This window comes from Dendropsophus ebraccatus, chromosome 7 (assembly GCF_027789765.1).
Source record: "Dendropsophus ebraccatus isolate aDenEbr1 chromosome 7, aDenEbr1.pat, whole genome shotgun sequence".
Lineage (NCBI taxonomy): Eukaryota > Metazoa > Chordata > Amphibia > Anura > Hylidae > Dendropsophus > Dendropsophus ebraccatus.
This window is the reverse complement of record NC_091460.1, coordinates 25,825,553-25,845,878: the sequence shown is the minus strand read 5'-3', so window position 1 is coordinate 25,845,878 and position 20,326 is coordinate 25,825,553. Positions and strand designations below refer to the sequence as shown.

Below are 20,326 nucleotides of genomic sequence, written 5' to 3'. Positions count from 1 at the left end.
AAGGTAGGTGGCAAATGTCACAAGGTTCCTCATCACACAACTTCTACCATCTTGTCTTCTTCCCATAGTGCATCCTGGTGCCATCTCTTCCAGGAGTTAAGTGCACAGACTGGGCCTTCCACATAAATTAAAATAAAACTTGTTTCATCAGACCAGGACACGTTTCATTGCCCAATGCTTTAGTTCTGATTCTCATGTGCCTGTTGTAGGAGCTATTGATGGTGGACAGGGCTCAGGATGGTCACTCTGACCGAACTACACCTCTTAGGGTGCCTTCACACGTACCATATCGCTGCTTATTTCTCGTACAAAACTCGCATGAAAGTAGCTGCGTTTTTTTGTGGTGGTGAACTCGCCTATGAAAATCAAAGCTTGCATGTAAAAATTGCACCAAACACGCAGTGAGAATACACATACATTGACTTGATAGCAATCAGTATCACTGTTGATTTGTGCGAGAAATTTACAGCGATAAATACACAGTGATACGGTACGTGTGAAGGCACCCTTATAATTTCTTTCATCCCTTAGGGGCACTAGCGTAGCCCTCTCCTGGGTCTCCTCTTACCTCTCCACCTGCACTTTTAGTGTCTCCCACTCCCACACCACCTCGTCCCCTCACTGTTGGTGTCCCCCAAGGCTCTGCACTTGGGCCTCTTCTCTTCTCCATCTATACTTCTGGCCTGGGACATGTCATAGAATCCCATGGCTTCAGGTTCCACCTCTACGCCAATGACACTCAGATCTACCTCTCTGGTCCGGATGTCACCTCTTTGCTATCCAGGATTCCAGAGTGTCTATCGGCCATATCTTCCTTTTTCTCCTCCCGCTTTCTAAAGCTCAATACGGATAAAACAGAACTTATCGTCTTTCCCCCATCTCACTCCACCCCGTCGTCTAATCTGTCAATATCACGATCAATGGCTGCACTCTGTCCCCTGTCCCCCAAGTTCGCTGCCTCGGGGTCACCTTTGACTCTGACCTGTATTTAAACCACATATTTAGGCCCTGACCACCTCCTGCCGCCTTCACCTCAAAAACATTTCCAGAATCGGCTCTTTTCTCACCCCTGACTCCACCAAACTTCTGGTACATGCTCTCATTATTTCCCGCTTGGACTACTGTAACATCCTCCTCTCTCGCCTTCCATCTAACTCCCTCTATCCCCTCCAGTCTATCCTTAACTCTGCTGCCAGACTAATCCACCTTTCCCCTCGCTTTGCCTCTTCCTCCCCCCTCTGCCAATCCCTCCACTGGCTCCCCATTGCCCAACGTATTCACTTTAAATTATTGACCATGACGTACAAGGCAATCCACAACCTGTCCCCTCTGTACACCTTTGACCTCATATCCCGCTACCGTCCCTCACACAACCTGCGATCCTCCAGTGACCTCAGTCTCCGCTCCCCCCTTGTTCATACCTCGCACCACCGACTCAAAGACTTAGCCCGAGCCTCCCCCATACTCTGGAACTCGCTACCCCGACACATCCGTCTCTTATCCACCATCAGGTCCTTCAAAACTAACCTGAAAACCCATCTCTTCAAACTAGGCTACAACCTACAATAATTCTGCATCACACCTGACTGTTACCTCCTGTTTCTCTTCCATTACCCTATAGATTGTGAGCCCTCGCGGGCAGGGTCCTCTTCCCCATGTACCAGTCTGCCATTTGCCTTCATGTTAAGTGTTTTGATCTTGTAATGTTCCTGTTTTGTTACCCCTATCGCTTGTATAGTGCTCTGGAATTAAGGGCGCTTTATAAATAAGTAATAATAAGAATAATAGTAATAATACAGCCCCATAAACTGCAGGCTGTGATGCCCTGAGTGATCTGACATCCTTCTATCATGGCCAGCAGGAATAGTTTTTTCCGGCGTTTGCTCTCCAGTAATAGATACACTGGGCACCCATGACCCTGTCCCTAGTCACCATTTGTCCTTCATTGGACCTGTTTTGGCAGATAGCAACTAGAGATGAGCGCAACCTGACCATGCTCAAGTCTGTCCAAGCCAGAAGTCTTAATATTTGATTACTGGTGGCTGAAGAAGTTGGATGCAGCCCTAGGGAGTCCTGCAAAACAAGACTTTGGGGTTCAGAAGGACTCGCGCATGCTCATCTCTAGTACTAACCACTATATATAAGGGACAGCACACAACACCGGTCGCTCTGAAGATGCTCTGAACCAGTCGTCTACCCTTCACAATTTGTATAAAGTAGACAGAAACCTTGATCACACTGAATCTCGCTCACATCTTCTGTTTTTTCACAGGTTACCTTAAGTGCGACACAGATGACGGCTGCGATAACAAAGAGGAGGAAGGCGGAGGAGGAGAGGAGCTCTTTGATACTGTCCACTCCTCCATTGTATCCGGGGAAAGTATCCGCTTCTTTGTAAATGTCAATCTAGAAGGACCACAGAATACCACAGGTGGGTGCTGATCCTACTTCCGCTACACAGGGGGGAGTTATAGTGCAGGATCTATTGGTTTACCACACTGCAGTAAAGTGATCTATAGGGCTGCAGGGAGTTTAGTTTCTGCTGCTGAGGCGAAAGTGGCTGCTTTTCAGTATGTTGTGAATTGCAGACTCTTCCCCTTTAAGCCTTCATGGCTGGTGCTTAAATTAATTCAAACCTAAATCCTCTAATGGTTCATACCCTCACCCGGCCGTACATTAGGTAGGCGCCACTCACAGCTCTGTGAACCTACCGATCTGATTGAGTCCCTGGGTAATGTCCGCAGGTTGTTCCAGCTCCATTGCTGTGGGAAGAATAATGTGGACTTCAGGTTAATAATACGGAGTAAAGCACATATTGTATTCCCTTGTACCAGTGAAAGAAAGCAGCGTGTCCTCATCCCTTATTATTCTGAATTCTAAGGTAGAATAGGAAAGTACTGACTATTCCTGCACAATAATGAGCTGTACAGAGGAGGATGTATATGACATTGGTGAAACCACTCAGACTAAAGTGTCATGGATGCCTAAGAATCGGTGCCTGTATAATAGGCATGAAGGGCCACATCCACCATTGTACAGTGTGTGTGTGTGTGTGTGTGTAATAGAGAGAGCGAGAGAGAGTCTGCTGAGGGATTCACTTGTCCTTTACTGATCCTGAGCTACATCCTTTATTATACTGCAAATCTACACTCACTATTCTGCTGGTGGGGTCACTGTGTACATACATTACATTACTTATACTTTACTGATCCTGAGTTACACCCTGTATTATACTGCAGAGCTGCACTCACTATTCTGCTGGTGGAGTCACTGTGTACATACATTACTTATCCTGTACTGATCCTGAGTTACATCCTGTATTATACCCCAGAGCTGCACTCACTATTCTGCTGGTGGAGTCACTGTGTACATACATTACTTATCCTGTACTGATCCTGAGTTACATCCTGTATTATACCCCAGAGCTGCACTCACTATTCTGCTGGTGGGATCACTGTGTACATACATTACATTACTGATCCTGAGTTACATCCTGCATTATACTCCAGAGCTGCACTCACTATTCTGCTGGTGGGGTCACTGTGTACATACATTACATTACTGATCCTGAGTTACATCTTGTATTATACTCCAGAGCTGCACTCACTATTCGGCTGGTGGGGTCAATGTGTACATACATTACATTACTTATCCTGTACTCATCCTGAGTTCCATCCTGTATTATACTCCAGAGCTGCACTCACTATTCTGCTGGTGGGGTCACTGTGTACATACATTACCTTACTGATCCTGTACTGATCCTGAGTTACATCGTGTATCTATATACCACATTTTTCCCATCTTAGTCTTAACAATACATAGTATAGAAACCTTCTAACCACCTTCAGGACACTAGGAGTGTATGTGTTCTTCCTCCTCCCCATAGTCCCTCTGTGTCCCTCCTTGCAGAGCGCTCTCGTATTGTGCTCCTCGGCCGTTCCTCCTTCCAGACGCAGCTCGTCGCTGGCATTTTCTTCTGTTTACCACTGGCACTTCTCACCAGTATAAATAATGCAGTATTTTCTCCGTAATCCCGGGCAGTGCCAGATGGAAAGCACACACAGGCACAGGCTGAGATAGTGTGTCTCCCTGTCTACCCTCCTAAGTGCCAGGCAGCCATCTCATCTAATCCTGGCTTCTCCATGTGCCAGGGCAGAGGGTGAACCTTGCAGAATGGCACAGTACAAGCCATTAATTTTATATAAGAGCATCTGAACGTGCCCTGCCAGACCCTCACTCGTGTGCAGCTCAGTAACGCAAAGGAGGCTTTTTAAAGGGCCGACTCACTAGAAAAGATTTGTTATGTGATATCAGGCCAAGCCATGGCAAAGGTTCCTTCTAAGAATTGCACACACTCCAAAAGCAACTTGAAATCAGCTTTTACACCTTTATTTCTTTAGACCTCCAGGGAATGGACAACTAGACAAAGTACTTCATTACCCTAGGACACCAGGGAATGTACAGCTAAATACCTCATTACCCTAGGACACCAAGGAATGTACAGCTAAATACTTCATTACCCTAGGACACCAGGGAATGTACAGCTAAATACCTCATTACCCTAGGACACCAGGGAATGTACAGCTAAATGCTTCATTACCCTAGGACACCAGGGAATGTACAGCTAAATACTTCATTACCCTAGGACACCAGGGAATGCACAGCTAAATACTTCATTACCCTAGGACACCAGGGAATGTACAGCTAAATACTTCATTACCCTAGGCCAATGAGAAAATGTAGTATTGACCCAATTTCCAACTAACCCTATCGCCACCCAAGACCTCCAGGTAATATGAAATTAAATCTTTCCCTACCTTATACAACTAAGTGATAGAAAACTAACTTCATCACTGCCTGAGACCACCAGATAATATTCAGACACCTCCAGCCTCAGACCACCAGGGAATGTACGGGTACCCTAATTACTGCCTCAGACCACCAGGGAATGTACAGTTACCCTAATCACTGCCTCAGACCACCAGGGAATGTACAGTTACCCTAATCACTGCCTCAGACCACCAGGGAATGTACAGTTACCCTAATCACTGCCTCAGACCACCAGGGAATGTACAGTTTCCCTGGTGGTCTGAGACAGTGATTAGGGTAACTGTACATTCCCTGGTGGTCTGAGACAGTGATTAGGGTAACTGTACAGTTACCCTAATCACTGTCTCAGACCACCAGGGAATGTACAGTTACCCTAATCACTGTCTCAGACCACCAGGGAATGTACAGTTACCCTAATCACTGCCTCAGACCACCAGGGAATGTACAGTTACCCTAATCACTGCCTCAGACCACCAGGGAATGTACAGTTACCCTAATCACTGCCTCAGACCACCAGGGAATGTACAGGTACCCTAATCACTGCCTCAGACCACCAGGGAATGTACAGTTACCCTAATCACTGCCTCAGACCACCAGGGAATGTACAGTTACCCTAATCACTGCCTCAGACCACCAGGGTCCATGCTGGATCAGCAACAGTAATCTATTGCACCGGCCCTGTAGCCAGAATATCAAGGTTTTGGAATTCTAACAAGATATCTGCAGATAGTAGAGGATTGCTGGGTTGGGGTTCTTCTTTCCCTGGCAGCATTGTCTAGTCTGAGCCCACTTACGACTACAGGTCTGACTAACCATGTAATATATATATATGATGAAGCCATTGTACCCGTATCCCTGGTTCCTGGCCTATATACATCTACACACTTATTGGGGACAGAGCTTGTTAAAAGCTTTACTCGGAGGAGCCTTCTAAATCCCAGGGAGACCACTGAGTAGCGGCAGGAGGTCTGGAGCTGATAGAGTTGTACTGAGCACACAATAGGCTCCGGCTTCCTCATTCGAATGCCGCCTCTTGTTTATGACAAAGCTACACAATGCCCCGAGCAGCCTCACCTCTCCTAACTTCTGCTCCGGGGGTTTGAAGCCCGCACGAGGGTCTCGCTCTGTATGGCTTCCTGTTCTGATAACAGCCATTCTCTCTGCAAGGCGGCGGCACGCTGGTCGTCCTATAGCCTTTCTATTAATGCCGGTGTGGATTAAATGCTGCGTGCAAGCACAGGCGTAGAGATGAAAGAACCCCGGCAGATCTCCAGGAATACAAGTCCTTGAGGCATATCAGGTGGGGACATAGTACATGCTTATGTTCCTTAAGTATACCTGCTTTTAAGTGGTGACCTGAGACATCCTATACTACCAAGCAGTTGTGTGATATTTAGTGACTATATCATGGGGCCTATACAGTGTCCAGATAACTATACCATATGGGATACCAATACACAAACGTTATCATCTGATGTGAGGACAGTCCTGCAGGTAGCATGGTACATGGAAAACACATTATATACCAGAAAGCAGCATCGGTGAGGAGAATCGATCCCTCCATCCTAGTAATTGTATCATTAAAAGACTATTTGTCTCATGTTACATTGCTGATTCTGCAGCCAAACGTACGACCAAGGAATTGCCATACATTATAAGTAACAGATGGAACATAGAGCCCCACCTGTGCGAGGTGCCGGCGCCAAGTCATTCTACCACGTTCTGTAATCACCTTCCTGAGTGTGAGGTCTTATCGCAGCCCACATCTTGGATTCCTCCCTTACTATGCAGCCCTGCGGCCCTTGGCTCCATTCCCCACCTGCGAGTGTGACAAATATAATGCACATGTACTGCAGGCGGAGTGTTACAGATGAGGAGTGCTCACTAACATCATGTTCCTCGGGTGTTGCCTTATATTACTTTGCGTTTGTATCTTTACTGTATAGCAGCTCCCTTTTCTGTATGTTCTATCCTGTTCTGATCCTGAGTTACATCCTGTATTATACTCCAGAGCTGCACTCACTATTCTGCTGGTGGAGTCACTGTGTACATACATTACTTATCCTGTACTGATCCTGAGTTACATCCTGCATTATACTCCAGAGCTGCACTCACTATTCTGCTGGTGGGGTCACTGTGTACATACATTACATTACTTCTCTTGTACTGATCCTGAGTTACGTCCTGTATTATACTCCAGAGCTGCACTCACTATTCTGCTGGTGGGGTCACTGTGTATATACATTACATTACTGATCCTGAGTTCCATCCTGTATTATACTCCAGAGCTGCACTCACTATTCTGCTGGTCGGGTCACTGTGTACATACATTACATTACTTATCCTGTACTCATCCTGAGTTACATCCTGTATTATACTCCAGAGCTGCACTCACTATTTTGCTGGTGGGGTCACTGTGTACAAACATTACTTATCCTGTACTGATCCTGAGTTACATCCTGTATAATACTCCTGAGCTGCACTCATTATTCAGTATACTTCATAAAGAGGATTTATTGACAACATTTCGGTAATTGTCTAATTTATCTTAATTTTTTTTCCAGCAGAAAATGAGAGCCACGGCTGTGTATTGCTTCACACCTCCAGAAAAGTAAGTGAACCCTAATGATATCTGGTACCCTATGTATGCTGATCATTTATTCCAAGAGATCGCACAGTCCAGACCAGTGACTTTAGCCTTCCCATCTATAGGATTGTCCATCAGTGTCACATCACTGGGGATCTGATCCCACAGGTACCACAACACTTGTAGTCTGTTCCCTTTGTTTACCAGGCACAGTGCCATATACTAGCTGACTGCTGGGAGTACAGCTGCAGGGACCCCCACCCATCCCTAGAATGGATGTATACATATTTTTCAGGACTCCCTAGGCCTGCGTCCAACTTCTTCAGCCACCGGTAATCAAATGCTGATCGTTCGGGTTCAGATGAACCTGATCATACTTGAAGTTCGCTCATTTCTAGTAGGTTTGGTAGGTAAGGATAGTAACATAGGAGAAGGATTGGTAAGTAAGGTCAGTGACATAGGAGAAGGGTTGGTAAGTAAGGTTAGTGACATAGGAGAAGGTCTGGTAGGTAAGGTTAGTGACATAGGGGAAGGATTGGTAGGTAAGGTCAGTGACATAGGAGAAGGATTGGTAAGTAAGGTCAGTGACATAGGAGAAGGATTGGTAGGTAAGGTTAGTGACATAGGAGAAGGATTGGTAAGTAAGGTCAGTGACATAGGAGAAGGTCTGGTAGGTAAGGTTAGTGACATAGGAGAAGGATTGGTAGGTAAGGTTAGTGACATAGGAGAAGGATTGGTAGGTAAGGGTAGTGACATAGGAGAAGGTTTGGTAGGTAAGGATAGTGACATAGGAGAAGGTCTGGTAGGTAAGGGTAGTGACATAGGAGAAGGTTTGGTAGGTAAGGATAGTGACATAGGAGAAGGTTTGGTGGGTAAGGATAGTGACATAGGAGAAGGTTTGGTGGGTAAGGATAGTGACATAGGAGAAGGTTTGGTAGGTAAGGTTAGTGATATAGGAGAAGGTTTAGTAGGTAAGGATAGTGACATAGGAGAAGGTTTGGTGGGTAAGGATAGTGACATAGGAGAAGGTCTGGTAGGTAAGGGTAGTGACATAGGAGAAGGTTTGGTAGGTAAGGTTAGTGACATAGGAGAAGGATTGGTAGGTAAGGATAGTGACATAGGAGAAGGTTTGGTAGGTAAGGATAGTGACATAGGAGAAGGTTTGGTAGGTAAGGATAGTGACATAGGAGAAGGTTTGGTAGGTAAGGATAGTGACATAGGAGAAGGTTTGGTAAGTAAGGATAGTGACATAGGAATTATCATTATAGAACCTGTGGGTAGTCACATGTATTCAAATGGTGGTCACCCAGACAGGCAGAAGTGGTTGCCAAGCAACATGCATTATGTAAGTTGAAAGGGAAAACCATGTCCTATTCAACCACCAGTCTCTACGGCCATCTTGACTGGCTTTTGCCGCTGTAGGAGAGGAGAATAGAGGCGCCATGTACAGGACAGAGGGGCATGTTCCTGGCCCGGCATAAGACGCATTCCTCCCTCCTGTGCCTGAATGTAGCAGAGCCTGGCATTGTTGACTTGTTGATGTTACAGAGCCGGAGATTGCCGCACCACAGGCCGTCTAGCATTAAGTTTTATGACTTGAGTTGTTTTGTTCTCTCTGGTTACTGTCCCTGGTAGACGTGATCTTCAGGATGTGGAATTCATCTTAATTAAACCCATCACCGAACAGATCGAGGCAGCGCAGCCCTGCGGCTTCCCTCCATCCTTCTTAGAAAGATGCTTCTCTTTTCATTCAATTAGCTTACATTTTTTGCATGTAGCGGCACTTTAATTTACAAACCAGTCGGAGAAGAGATGATGCCAGCCGCCTTTGTTATTCTCGGAGCAGTAAGGAGCGAGGTCCATGTCCTTGAGATGCTGGTCCCAGATACAAGGAGCAGTCCTCGCCCCCGATAATCCTGCTCTCTATGGGGACTGGGTGCTTCTTCCACACCAATGGAAAGCTTTTTACCTTGTTCAGAGAATTTCGTATAACTTTCTGTTGTATTCTGTATTTAATCCTCTTTTTATTATTTTCCTGTTTGCGGTATGTTTCCAGCGGGAGATAATAATTGGAAGGGGAGAACGTGTCCTGATGTGATGATCAGGGACAGACATTTATTGATTTATTTTCACTTATGTGCCCAAAAATGTGGATTAACCACCTAGGTGCAGTTATATCGGTGCAATACAAGGGATAATGCTTACCTCACAGAGTGGCAAGAAGAGATAGTGATTTCACATTATACATACCGTCGGACCTTAGGATCGTAGATAACTGTTTGTGCTGCTCAAAGCTGTTCCACCCCATCCTACACACACTTGTTGAGCTCAACCAAGCATGCACACAGAGGCGCCTCTTGTCCTCCCCTTTAGGGCTCCCTCTTGTCCTACTCTTTAGGGCTCCCTCTTGTCCTACTCTTTAGGGCTCCCTCTTGTCCTACTCTTTAGGGCTCCCTCTTGTCCTCCCCTTTAGGGCTCCCTCTTGTCCTCCCCTTTAGGGCTCCCTCTTGTCTTACTCTTTAGGGCCCCCTCTTGTCTTACTCTTTAGGGCCCCCTCTTGTCTTACTCTTTAGGGCCCCCTCTTGTCTTACTCTTTAGGGCCCCCTCTTGTCTTACTCTTTAGGGCCCCCTCTTGTCTTACTCTTTAGGGCCCCCTCTTGTCTTACTCTTTAGGGCCCCCTCTTGTCTTACTCTTTAGGGCCCCCTCTTGTCTTACTCTTTAGGGCCCCCTCTTGTCTTACTCTTTAGGGCCCCCTCTTGTCTTACTCTTTAGGGCCCCCTCTTGTCTCCCCCTTTAGGGCCCCCTCTTGTCTCCCCCTTTAGGGCCCCCTCTTGTCTCCCCCTTTAGGGCCCCCTCTTGTCTCCCCCTTTAGGGCCCCCTCTTGTCTCCCCCTTTAGGGCTCCCTCTTGTCTCCCCCTTTAGGGCTCCCTCTTGTCTCCCCCTTTAGGGCTCCCTCTTGCGCCCCCCCCCCCCTTTGGGCTCCCTTTTGCCCCTCGCCCTTTTGGGCCCCCTCTTGTCCTCCCCCTTTAGGGCTCCCTCTTGTCTCCCCCTTTAGGGCTCCCTCTTGTCTCCCCCTTTAGGGCTCCCTCTTGCGCCCCCCCCCCCCCTTTGGGCTCCCTTTTGCCCCTCGCCCTTTTGGGCCCCCTCTTGTCCTCCCCCTTTAGGGCCCCCTTGTGTTCTACTGCCTCATCCTCTACACCCCTAATGATGTCTTCCATTAGAAAAGAATTGGAACACCCCCATGCCCCATTAGATGGTCAGCAGTCCCTGCAGAAATTAATGGGTTTGACGAAAAGTTAGGTATTTTTTATCTCCCCATCAATACTGGGACATAAACCAGCAGATCAGGGACAATGGTGTAAAGTGAAACTGGCTCAGTTGCCCCTAGCAACCAATCAGATTCCACCTTTCATTTTCCAAAGTGTCTGTGAGGAATGAAAAATGGAATCTGATTGGTTGCTAGGGGCAACTGAGCCAGTTTCACTTTACGCCATGTTTGATAGTGTCTGTGAATAGCCAGGTAAATAAATCTGAGGGGACACCAATTGGCCAGACCCGGTTAGTCTTTGGGATCTGCATGTTTGTCCCTTCCGACCAGTTTTCTTCTAATGTGAATAGAGGTCTGCGCTGTAGCTAGCTTTACATGTATTGTGCCCTCTGGTAACATTGTCATCCTGGTGTTGTTGTAACCCGGTGCTATGTTTCCTGTTGGATCAGCGTTTCTGCTCTCCAGGTGATGATGTCTCTTTATTTTCCCAGTACCTAAAATTAAAGAACTTTGAGGAGGAGGTGAGAGCCCACCGGGACCTGGACGGCTTCCTTGCCAAAGCCAGCATTATCCTGGATGAGACGGCGACCTCTCTGGATGACGTCCTGCGGGAGATGCTCAAGCACTTTGTGGAAGACCCGGAGAACGCTGAGCCCAGCTGCAACTTTGACAAAATCATGAGCACTTTATTCACAGACTCCGGCGCTCCGAGGGAAGGGAATGGTACGGAGGTTTTACATTCTAGACACACCTTCTTATAGGGGTTATCTAGGATCAGAAAAGCTTCTTCCAAAAACAGCGCCACCCCTGTCATCAGGTTGTATTTTTGATTGCAGTGTTGCTTTATTAACTTCAATGGAACTGAGCTGCAATAACACACACAAACTGAGGACAAGAGTGGTGCCCTGTTTGGAGGAAAGCAGCCTTCTATGGGCCTGTACTGTATCTCTCTACAACATACACCTCAGGGAGGCAGCATATGGGGCTATATAGTGTTACCCATAGGGACTATAGGTAACACTATATACCTCTTGTGTGCTGCCTACAGTATATGTATCTATAATGCTGTGCCCATAGATATCTGTGGGTATATACACTTATCTGTGTGTGTGCACCATGTTGTGTTATAGACATAGACCTGAGGAGGGCACCATAGGACACTGCCATAGCCTGCCGATAAAGGGACTGTCAGCTCCTGATAGTATCCATAGGTCACTGCCTATAGCCACCTACAGCTCTTTGTGGTATCTCTGTGTATGCAGAAGCAATTTCATGCACCATCGTGTGTTCTGTTATACACATATACCGGAGGGGGCACTACATTTGTGTGCAGCTGATGATGTATGTAAGTCATAATTCAGTGCCCATAGCCTTCTATAGGACTGTACTATATCTCTGTACATGGATAAGCATTGAATGCACCGTTACATGTTGTTGTTGTGTTATTATTAGTCCTATACCTTAGGGAGGCACCCTGTGGCACTTCATAGCGTGCCTATGGAGGAGCCTGAGTCTTTTCTGAGTCTGCGAGGATTTCTACATGTGCATAATAATTGCCTAAAGATGGACTGTGAGCTGCTGATGGTACACGAACACTATATATATAGAATCCCTGTATAATGTGGCTTCCTTATGTGTGAGGTACGGTATGTTAGAGGACTGTGCGTCTCCGCAGGGTACAGCTCTGCCCTGGAGAATCCCTGTATAATATGGCTTCCTTATATGTGAGGTACGGTATGTTAGAGGACTGTGCGTCTCCGCAGGGTACAGCTCTGCCCTGGAGAATCCCTGTATAATATGGCTTCCTTATGTGTGAGGTACGGTATGTTAGAGGACTGTGCGTCTCCGCAGGGTGCAGCTCTGCCCTGGAGAATCCCTGTATAATGTGGCTTCCTTATATGTGAGGTACGGTATGGTATAGAGGACTGTGCAGCTCTGCCCTGGCGAATCCCTGTATAATATGGCTTCCTTATGTGTGAGTTACGGTATGGTATAGAGGACTGTGCAGCTCTGCCCTGGAGAATCCCTGTATAATATGGCTTCCTTATGTGTGAGTTACGGTATGGTATAGAGGACTGTGCAGCTCTGCCCTGGAGAATCCCTGTATAATGTGGCTTCCTTATGTGTGAGGTACGGTATGTTAGAGGACTGTGCGTCTCCGCAGGGTGCAGCTCTGCCCTGGAGAATCCCTGTATAATATGGCTTCCTTATGTGTGAGTTACGGTATGGTATAGAGGACTGCAGCTCTGCCCTGGAGAATCCCTGTATAATGTGGCTTCCTTATGTGTGAGGTACGGTATGTTAGAGGACTGTGCGTCTCCGCAGGGTGCAGCTCTGCCCTGGAGAATCCCTGTATAATATGGCTTCCTTATGTGTGAGTTACGGTATGGTATAGAGGACTGTGTCTCCCCGCAGGGTGCAGCTCTGCCCGTGGCTCGCACCGCTCTGGGACGTTGCACAATGTTGCAGTGTAATGTCCAGATCCTACAATCTGCTTCTCAGGCAGTTTTCCTTCTCTGGATTACGACATGTTTGGAAGGAAGGGAGAGTGGCGGCGGTAATAATAATAATAATAAGTATGGCCGCTTCCCCTGTTTACTCCTTGTGTTGGCACCACGAGGGCCGTCTGCTGCGGCTGATGGGCCGGAGGATCAAATACCAATTAGCCTCTTGTTTTCTTCCTCCATGAATATTTGTTAGGTGACTCATTGGCTCTAGAGACTCGCAGCTAATTCCTTCCAGCTCGGGCCGAGGAGGTGAAGCAGCTGCTGCACATTGTCTGACTAGGCAATAACCGTATTGACATAGGAAATGGAGCACGTGCCTGCGCTGTGAGGAGGAGGAGGAGGACTGTCACCTCCTATCTGCTCATTACACCCGCACCTCATTGATGTCATTGGGTTATTTCTCTGTCCGATCCTTTCTTCCCGTGTGTATTTATTATGCAACCTCCATACCAGATCACATAAAGGAGAACACCTCAGTAATGCTTCTACTTCCATAAAACTTCTGTACAGCATAGCCCCATAGACATCTATAGGGGACTCCATTACACTGCTGTGCACATTGGAGAGTACAATGTATCTTAAAGTGTTCCTGTCGCTTTTAAGTGTTCAGACTGCGACCAATCACTAGAGTGATCAGGGAGAAGCGATTGGCTAGTTGCTTCTCTCCCTGCCCTCTGTGCGCATGACAGGCGGTGGTCAGATAGGCTCCTAACTTCTATTATATACCCCTTATAATAGGAGTCTGTATTGGTATCTATCTATCTACCTACCTATCTGTCCATCTCGTCATGTAGTCCTGTCCGGTGTCACATCCAGACCCTTCCTCCTCCTCCATCTGCTCTCTGGTTGTGGCCTGTGTACACAGCTCAGTGTGAGATGATTATATGTTTTCTTACTGGAGCGGTGTCGTGTCATTATCATCTTATAAATATACGCTGCAGAAATATAAATATCCCCTGCTGTAGCCGAGACCGGGAGGAAAATTAAGGGGGTGAGCGGCGGCTGCCTTACCAGTTGTCTTTTCTCTTTAGTTGTATGTTTTGTGCTCTCTCCAATCTTTACTATGAGCGTTCTCCAGCCTTGTGTCCCAGCAGCAGCTGCAGAGATCCTGTGTATGAGGAGAAGGGGGGGGTCCTGTGTATATGGGGGAGAGATTGGTGAGATATGAGATCTGTGTATACGGGGGGGGTGGGGGTGGGGGGGGGTGCTGTGTATATGGGGGAGAGAACGGGGGGGGGGGGCGGGTGCTGTGTATATGGGGGAGAGATCGGGGGGGGGGGGGTTGGGGGGAGGAAGATCTGTGTATATGGGGCGGGGGGTGCTGTGTATGAGGAGAAGGGGGGTGCTGTGTATATGGGAAGAGATCTGTGTATGGGAAGGGGAAGTGCTGTGTATAAGGGGGGGGGGTCCTGTGCTGTGTGCTGTGTGTGGTGGTGGTGGTGGGGGGGGGTTCCAGCTTTAATGTTTTACACTTCTTCCTTCTGCAGCTGGAAAGTGAGTTGCGGCCTGAGCGGCTGTGGAAATAGTTACATAAATCCCCTCCAAAGACCTTACGTAATAAACGTCTGTGCCTTGTGCACAATGCAGCCTTCATGCCGCCGTCAGGCCGCAGAGCATCACACTCTGTAGTGTAACGTCCTGCATATGGCGAAATGTTGTTGTTTGTAGTCTTTTCTGCTTTATATAACTATTATTTGATATTGTTTTTTTTATACAGTACATCTGCTTTCGGACACAATCCAAGGGGTGACGGCCACGGCCACAGGTGTTCAGTACCAGCAGTCCTGGCTCTGTATAATGTAAGTAATATGGCAATATGCTGCCGGGGTGAAATCTGATCTGTGGCAATAAGAAAGAAAATGCACCGCCATATCAACAAATAATTTATACTGGGCCACTACAGAACATAAGTATATAAACCTCTGACATGTCACACAAGGTCAGCGTGTTGTTAAGGACATACAGGCAACCCCTATACTACTAAGTACTGCCTAGACCACCAGGAATTCATCCCATGTAAAATATAAATATATACACACATACACACTGTAAGACATAAGACTATATGACGCACCTAGGGTTGGACATTAGAAATTGAGGTGAATATAGTCCAGTGTGTCTTTTTTAATGTTTCTGGCTGTGATTTTGGGAAGTGAAATATTACTCCTGCTATTATGTAATGTGCAGCGGCTGATATTACCGTTGAGTAATGTTTGCTTACAAGATTGAGACACCGGGATATAAAAACGCGTCTGGAGACATTATTCTGAGGCTGCGCTTAAAGGGAACCTGTCACCCCCCGTGCCGGGGTGACAGGTTCCCGACCCCCCGTTAGAGACCCCTATACTTACCTCATCCCGCCGGGTCCCGCTTCTGGATTCGGTCGGGTCCCGGAGATCTCAGCCGCTGCAGCCCGGCGCGCGCGCTGAGAGATGAGTCCAACGCTCATAGAGAATGACGGAGCGCTGGACTCTCCTGTCAATCTCTATGGGTGTTGGACTCATCTGTCAGCGCGCGCACCGGGCTGCAGCGGCTGAGATCTCCGGGACCCGACCGAATCCAGAAGCGGGACCCGGCGGGATGAGGTAAGTATAGGGGTCTCTAACGGGGGGTCGGGAACCTGTCACCCCGATACGGGGGGTGACAGGTTCCCTTTAACTAATGTCTACACGGTGATAGTGTCATATCAGAATCACAGAGTAAGTGTGAGCCCCTGTACTGGTGACCCGGGGGGCGCTAGAGAGCTAACCTCCTATCTTCCATATCATCCTTTAATAGCATTGTTCCCTAAATTGGGGCTCTCCTGCGGTTTCAGAACTACAACTCCCAGCATTTTTTTCTCCCCCAGAGCTGTAGAATGGATCCTGCAGAATACAATCTTTCTAGTAGTTTTATATGCCAGAGCCGAGTACTGAAACTATCAGAGTCCGTCAGAAAGCCACTGACTAGTGAAACGGCCCATGTGGATCTGCTTACCAGCTAATTCTTTAGGTCTGCAGGAAACAATGGCTTTATTCAGCCGTCCCTCATGCGTTCATCTGACATATGCACACAGTCCATTCATGTACTGTATACAGTACTGTACACACATCTCATGGCTGTGCATTCACAGCTGCTCATAGATACTCATACATAGCTATGAGCACAAAAAGCACAATGTGTGTGTGCCTATATATATATATATATATATATATATATGTATATATGTATATATATATATATATATAGATATATATATATATATATATATATATATATATATATATATATATATATAAAAAATAAATGAGCGGGAGAGCATGCATAGATGTATATGTGTATGTGATATAGCTAATAATCAGTCTAAGCACATCTGTATATACATGCAAGCCTTATGTCTATGCATTCACGTCTGCAGACATATATTTATTCATAGATCTATCTATACATCATCCATACCTGCGTATAGTAGGCACATGTACGCACACTTCTTTTATATATATATATATATATATATATATATATATATATATATAATATAATATTATACATACACACTGCACAGGTCTATGTATATACAAATCTCATCTGCACATATATACATAAATACATCCATAGTTATACACAAGTACTATACGCACATTTACACACACACACATTATATATATATAGTTCACAAATCTATATATAGCTTTTATCTATACATTCACATAAATAACTCTTTAGATAGATACATGCCCAATGTGCGCATATGCAATCATAGTACATATATGTAAACGGCACTCACTAAGAACACACATCTCTGTATACACAGTTCTCAGATCTATCTACATGCGTATATATATATATATATATATATATATATATATATATATATATATATATATATATAAAATAAATGAGCGGGAGAGCATGCATAGATGTATATGTGTATGTAATATAGCTAATAATCAGTCTAAGCACATCTGTATATACATGCAAGCCTTATGTCTATGCATTCACGTCTGCAGACATATATTTATTCATAGATCTATCTATACATCATCCATACCTGCGTATAGTAGGCACATGTACGCACACTTCTTTTATATATATATATATATATATATATATATATATATATATATATATATATATATAAAATATAATATTATACATACACACTGCACAGGTCTATGTATATACAAATCTCATCTGCACATATATACATAAATACATCCATAGTTATACACAAGTACTATACGCACATTTACACACACACACATTATATATATATATATAGTTCACAAATCTATATATAGCTTTTATCTATACATTCACATAAATAACTCTTTAGATAGATACATGCCCAATGTGCGCATATGCAATCATAGTACATATATGTAAACGGCACTCACTAAGAACACACATCTCTGTATACACAGTTCTCAGATCTATCTACATGCGTATATATATATATATATATATATATATATATATATATATATATATATATATATATATATATATATATATAATGACATATATGGACTATATGGACATTGTGAGGCTGGTACTGTTATAGGGAGTCATGGGAGTACTATGTAACTAGCGCTAGTATAGTTAATAATGAGGCTCTTTAGGATCTCCAGGATTTTCAGCACCTGTGTTATTGTCTTGGCCCGGAGACTTGAAGCAATCATTCTTCTCCTCCCCTCACAGTTGCACTATAAAGTCACTTCAGAGACGACATGTTTGCATCAGCCGACTGGAGAGGCCGCAGAATTGGGGGGAGAACTCCTGTGAAGTGAGGTTCGTCATTCTCGTCCTGGCTCCTCCAAAAATGGTGAGTCCAGATTAGGGGACCTGACACCTAATAGTAATACAGACCCCAGACCTGACATCTAATAATAATATACACCCCAGACCTGAACCTAAATATTAATACAGACCCCAGACCTGACACCTAATGGTAATACAGACCCCAGACCTGACACCTAATGGTAATACACCCCACAGACCTGACACCTAATAATCATAATACTGACCCCAGACCCTACACCTAATAATAATACAGACTCCAGACCCTACACCTAATAATAATACAGACCCCAGACCAGAACCTCAATATTAATACTGACCCCAGACCTGACACCTAATAGTAATACAGACCCCAGACCAGAACCTCAATATTAATACTGACCCCAGACCTGACACCTAATAGTAATACAGACCCCAGACCTGACATCTAATAATAGACCCCAGACCTGAACCTAAATATTAATACTAACCCCAGACCTGATGCCTAATGGTAATACAGACCCCAGACCTAACACCTAATAGTAATACAGACCCCAGACCTAACACCTAATAGTAATACAGACCCCAGACCTGACACCTAATAATAATAATAATAATAATAATACAGACTCCAGACCCTACACCTAATAATAATACAGACCCCAGACCAGAACCTCAATATTAATACTGACCCCAGACTGCACCCTAGACCAGACACCTGATATTAAGTCATACCTTGGATTCAACCCCTATTAATCAGATTGCAGACCAGACCCCTAATATGAATTTAGACCCATAGTAGAAATTCCTGATATTATTACAAACCCCATTTCAGACTCTAATAATTATAATCCTACCCCCTTCTCCAATGCATCTGTAATGGTAAGTCTGTGGGGCCCCGGCCCCGATTGAGTCCCTTTTGTAAGTTTGCAACATGTTAATTTTTAGAAAACCTGTGCACAGGGGTCATCTTTCTTGTCAAGTGACAGGTGCAGAGGTGTTGGTGTGGTGTCAGCGACCATGCTGATCACCTGGGGGTCACGTGGTGGGCAGTCATCCAAGTCTGTTTATGTCCTTACCACTTGTCATGAATAATTTATTACTCTTTAGTCTTGTGTAATTTATATTCTAGAGGTTCTTTTAAAGGGGTGGTTCATCAAAAATATCATCTTTTAAATCTACTGGTCCCAGCACGTGCCAGAGATTTTTAATTTACTTCTATTAAAAAATCTCAAATCTTCCAGTACTTATCTGCTGCTGTATGTCCTGCAGAAAATGTTGTATTCTCTCCGGTTTGACACAGTGCTTTCTGCTGCCACCTCTGTCCATGTCAGGAACTGCGCAGAGCAGTAGCAAATCCCCATAGAAAACCTCTCCTGGTCTCCAAACTGGAAAGAATACCACTTCCTGCATGACATACAGCAGCTGATAAGTACTGGAAGAGTTGAGATTTATTAATAGAAGTAAATTACAAATCTCTGGCATCAGTAGATATATAAAAAAAAATTGGTGAACTACCTCTTTAACTATAGGTAATAATCTGAATCTGTGAGATAAAACTATAGCATCACAATACCATTATATGAGCGTGTACAAGATAGGCCAGGTTATTGCTGATCAATAAATATTGATGTATACATAAAAATAACGACTCAAAAGTGTTCACGTATAAGTATATAGTCCTGTATGTCAGGGCAGTAATAATAACTATACACCGTGCACACTAAATATTCAGTTTTTCTCTTCTGCTTAGAAAAGTACCAAAACCGCAACAGAAGTGGGAAGGACGTTTGCAACCATGTTTTCAGACATTGCCTTCCGGCAGAAACTTCTAGAAACCAAAACAGAGGAGGAGTTTAAGGAAGCGTTGGTTCACCAGCGGCACCTCCTGACAGTAGTCAACAGGCACTCTTCAGTGAACGATGGCCACAAAGTCCACAGCCACAAACCTCTAAAGGTAAGTGTCTGCCTCCAGCATCAGCACCTTAATCTACATGGCTTGGCTAAGGGAAAGTTACCAATGTCCCATCAAACCTTCGTGTCTCTCCTCCCGGGCGTCCTAAAGACCACTTCAAGTTGTGTTTCATCATTAGATTGTGCTGTTGACAATATTAAGGGTATGTTCACACAGGCAGTAACTGCTGGGTTTTCGACACAGATTTGGTGCCATTTTATGCATTAATTATTATTGACCTTAAAGGGAATCTGTCACTAGGATTATGGTGCCTTTAATGAGGGCAGCACAAACTAGTGACGGAAATGCTGAACAGATCGGTGTATTACATACATCATTCTGCTCTGCCGTTCTCCTGATATGCAGGAGAATAGGATTATGGTCACACCCCTTTTCCCGCCCTCCAGCTGCTAATTGGCAG

The 20,326-nt window shown here is 45.2% G+C and overlaps 1 protein-coding gene across 4 annotated transcripts in view; it reads left to right on the top strand.

Moving 5' to 3' along the window:
• The window catches only part of SLC4A11 (solute carrier family 4 member 11), a 123,140-nt gene that overhangs the window by 79,523 nt on the left and 23,291 nt on the right, over positions 1–20,326 (top strand). For 3 of the 4 annotated variants that reach the window (XM_069977176.1, XM_069977177.1, XM_069977180.1), the window contains exons 3-8: positions 2,273–2,431; positions 7,395–7,441; positions 11,178–11,409; positions 14,911–14,992; positions 17,874–17,997; positions 19,705–19,908. In XM_069977176.1, the coding sequence (XP_069833277.1) occupies positions 2,273–2,431; positions 7,395–7,441; positions 11,178–11,409; positions 14,911–14,992; positions 17,874–17,997; positions 19,705–19,908 (848 nt within the window). The remainder of the gene's footprint in view (positions 1–2,272; positions 2,432–7,394; positions 7,442–11,177; positions 11,410–14,910; positions 14,993–17,873; positions 17,998–19,704; positions 19,909–20,326) is intronic. The other variant, XM_069977178.1, reaches the window with a different exon arrangement.